The following is a 3,790-nucleotide window of genomic DNA, read 5'->3' as shown; positions in this document are numbered from 1 at the left end:
ATCAATGGTAGGTAAGTGATCAGAAAATGTATCACAACCAAATCTCAGTAGACTGCTGAGAATGAAAGCACTGAACTTTGGCACCCTTTTTTTTTCATGTATCTTATCCATAAACGCCAAACTTCATGAGCAGTTTCTTGGCCTTTGTGTGGTTTATATAGTAAAGGCTTGCTCTCCTGTTTTAAAAGCTATGATAAGTTGTTCCCAGCATCCTCTCCACTAATCAATGACCAGTTTTGTACCCGAGGTTCTTTTCAGCTAAATATTACAAAAAGAGGTGTACCTACTTGATAAAAGCATATTTTTTTCTTCTCCAAGATTATTTGCATTTTAGGAATAATTTTAAAACACGTAAGTGACTGAATAACTAATGAGAACACTGAAGACACAGAGGCAAAACCAGGGAAAAGAGTTATTTTAATTACTTTGTAAGCCATGTCTTATATTTTATTATCAATTCCTCCTACTTCCTTCATTTTGAAGACATTAAGAAAGGGAAGAAAAGGAGTTCGTTTTTGGTAAAATCCTCATTCTGCAAAGAATAGACAAACTTTAACAGCTTCTGGAGAGTAAACATAAGGTTAAGGGGACAAGAAGATAAAGAAAAAAGGCAGGTTCTTTCTATAAAGTACATTTTGTTTTGCAATTGTGATTTTGTTATTTTTGTTTGTTGGCTTTTGGGTGTAATTGGGTTCAGAGGATGAGGCAGAGTCATGGAAATATAAAGAGATCAAATTATAAAATGTATTCACAATATTTACATCAGACAAACAAGATTGCATCTAAAATTTGTGTGAAAAGTTATTCTGATGCCTTCATAAATTTGCCTGTATTTGATTCTCCTTAATTTTTCCTGTAGATTTGTCATACCTGGACGTATCTGAGGAATCAAACTTGTGTTGAAAGTTAGAAATAATTTAAACCAAGGGAGAAGTGATAGACTATTTCTTTGAATATAATAGAGAGAGAAAAAAACCTCACCAAAATCGAAGAATTTTCCACAAAATAGGAGCCTGATTTTACAACATATTATGTACACATTGTGAATTATTTTGTTTTCCTTACAATATATTTTGCTTAATATGAATCTCATAAGTCTTATATTAGATTCAGTTTCCTAACTCTAATATCTTAATATCATATATTATTTGTGAAAGTTAAATATGTCTTAACAGTAAACACTACTAAGAAATTTCAGGACTAACAAGTCTTCTTGATTTCTCATGACAACTCATGTGTGTAAAAAAGTCACAGTGGCCATTCTATCTTATTTCTAAATTTTGCTTTTCTATGGAATGTAACTACATTCAATATTTTCATTTTTAAGTGAAGTTTTCACCTATACTTAATATTATACTATCTATAATTAAAGCACAGGTTTTAATTATATTACTTTCCATTTAAAAAAATATTTAAATCTAAAGATTATAGAAATTTAAAGTTTATCAAATTGTTAAATCTGTTATTGAAATAGACAATGCTTGTTACATGCTTAAATGTGGAATTAAAGTATCACATTTACCTACTTCATCTCTATTGGACATAGTCTATTACACCATCTATCAGTGTTTGTTTAATTTAGCATCTTGGGCTTTATTAATTTTTGTCTGAGGCTGTATGAAATATACTTGATTAATAAAGTGCTATGTGAAGAGGAAAAAGCAGTAGCTTAATAAGAAGGCAGAAATTTTGAGTCTCTGGGGAAAAAAAAGTATAATTGCAAGCAATTAGAATTTTGCTTATGTCTAATTATGTCTCAATATTTTAAGAAAAATATTATAACGTGTATAACATAACTTTTTAATAAAAGATATGACTTTCATTAAAAGTTTTATTTTATAGTATAGCCATTCACATTTGAGAAGAGGGAATAAATACATACATAGCCATATTATATTGGAGAAAAGGGAAGAAATCAATAATATTATATGAAAAGGGAGTTGTCTTAATTACACAGAAAAAATTATAACCCACATTTTTTTTGAAAAAGTGGACAACATCATAAAGATAAAAAGCAGAGGAATAATCAGATATTAATCTAAAACATACTAAAATTACCAACAAATAGGCAGTTATTTTTTTATCCATAAATTTATTCTTCTCTTCCATCAGATTTACTGAGTAGTTAATATCAGAACATTAGTCTTAATACAAGAGGGGTTGTAGTACACTGTATACAACATTGCATAACGCTGTAACAACACATGAACCACAGAATTCCTCTCCTTGAACAGTATGCACTATTGGAAAATTACAAGGCTGTGATATATTTTCAACATATTGTTGAAGAAATTCCAAATACATAAATACTCTGTGCCATTTATTCAAACAAATAATGAGTTCCTGCTATGCCAAACTATATGCTGAAAAGACAAAAACAAGATCTGTCCTTTTCAAAGCCAACACACTGGAGTACATACTTACTTAAACTATTAACTAAAGATATGTAGAGAGAGAGAAAGCAAGAGAGGGTCATGTGAGAACTCCTTACAAAGTGTGGTGGGTGATTTATGACCTGTATAAAATGGTTAGAAATAAGTTGTTGAACACAAACTTTGCAAGAAATATGAATTCGGAGATGAATTATAGGAGTTCACTAATTTATCAATGACAGGGATGAAAGGAGAACATGAACACAGAATGAAAGCAAGGAGTTATAGAGCATATAAGCATTAAAAAAAAGTGTCAGATGAAATAATTAATTCATTTTAGAAATAATCAAGAGTCTTGGGTATCCAGATTGATTTTCACACAATTTTATCTATATACATGTTTATTTACATAGAACAATCTAAAGAAATTGAATGAGAACAGTTTAGAAAGGGCCAAGTTTTATTAAAAAGGCAAACTCTGTGTTCATCTTGATTTAGTTAAATTAACAATTATGCCAAAGTGTTTTTGAGGTGTTTATCTGTAAGATTTGCAAACAATTTTTGCTCTTTATAGGTTGGTAAATGTGCATACAGTAGGATCACTGAATATATATTTTTCAAATATTTATTATATTTCAAATAATACTAATCAAACATTACAGATGACTACAACATTTTGATTATAAAATTTGGAGAGCTAAATACTTGATTATAGAAAGTCATTTTATCTACTTCATTTTATATCATTACGTATATTATATAAATATATATCGTATTTTCTACATGGCAAATCCTCAGATACAGTCTGTTTTTCTTCTTAATAATAACAAAATTAGAGCATGAATAGCAAAATATATATGTGATACATACCAGAAAATTGATAGCAGATACTGTGATTTGCCTGTTTCCAAATGCTGGAGAATAGAAAAAGAATATGTCATGCAGATACTCATAGTTTGGATTGTCAAACATATAGACATAATTCAGTCAGTATTTATTGCGTATAATTATTCTATAATCAGTAGAACTGTCTAGTATGTAATTCACCTTTTGGGATGATACTTTTGCAATCTAAAGCGTTGACTTTTTTTCCACATGTACTTTTTTTTTTTAGTATCATAATGATATTTAAATTACAAATGGAATATATTACTAATTTGTATTATTAAACACCTTGAAGGCAGATTTAGTATTTGTCCCATTTAAAAAGCACACTTAAGTATGGCTAAGCATATAATGGCACACAAAATAACTCTCATTTTTCATGTTTAACAATAAAAAGAAAAATGCTGATTACAGTCATTTGTTTTATATATTGATGTTTTGTAACAGGTAGAATTATAAGTATTTTATATTTTTATTATACAAAATACATGATGTATTACTTGTCTTACCTTAAAATAAAGAAAAATATAGGT

General features: G+C 28.7%; 1 protein-coding gene across 1 annotated transcript in view; it reads right to left on the bottom strand.

Moving 5' to 3' along the window:
• Positions 1 to 3,790, bottom strand: part of TECRL (trans-2,3-enoyl-CoA reductase-like) — a 163,919-nt gene that overhangs the window by 24,235 nt on the left and 135,894 nt on the right. The window contains exon 8 of the mRNA XM_011969831.1: positions 3,243 to 3,286. Within this exon, the coding sequence (XP_011825221.1) occupies positions 3,243 to 3,286 (44 nt within the window). The remainder of the gene's footprint in view (positions 1 to 3,242; positions 3,287 to 3,790) is intronic.

Source organism: Mandrillus leucophaeus, unplaced genomic scaffold (genome assembly GCF_000951045.1).
Source record: "Mandrillus leucophaeus isolate KB7577 unplaced genomic scaffold, Mleu.le_1.0 Scaffold911, whole genome shotgun sequence".
NCBI classification, from domain to species: Eukaryota; Metazoa; Chordata; class Mammalia; order Primates; family Cercopithecidae; genus Mandrillus; species Mandrillus leucophaeus.
Note: the sequence above shows the minus strand (reverse complement) of the source record. Positions and strands in the feature narration are given on the sequence as shown.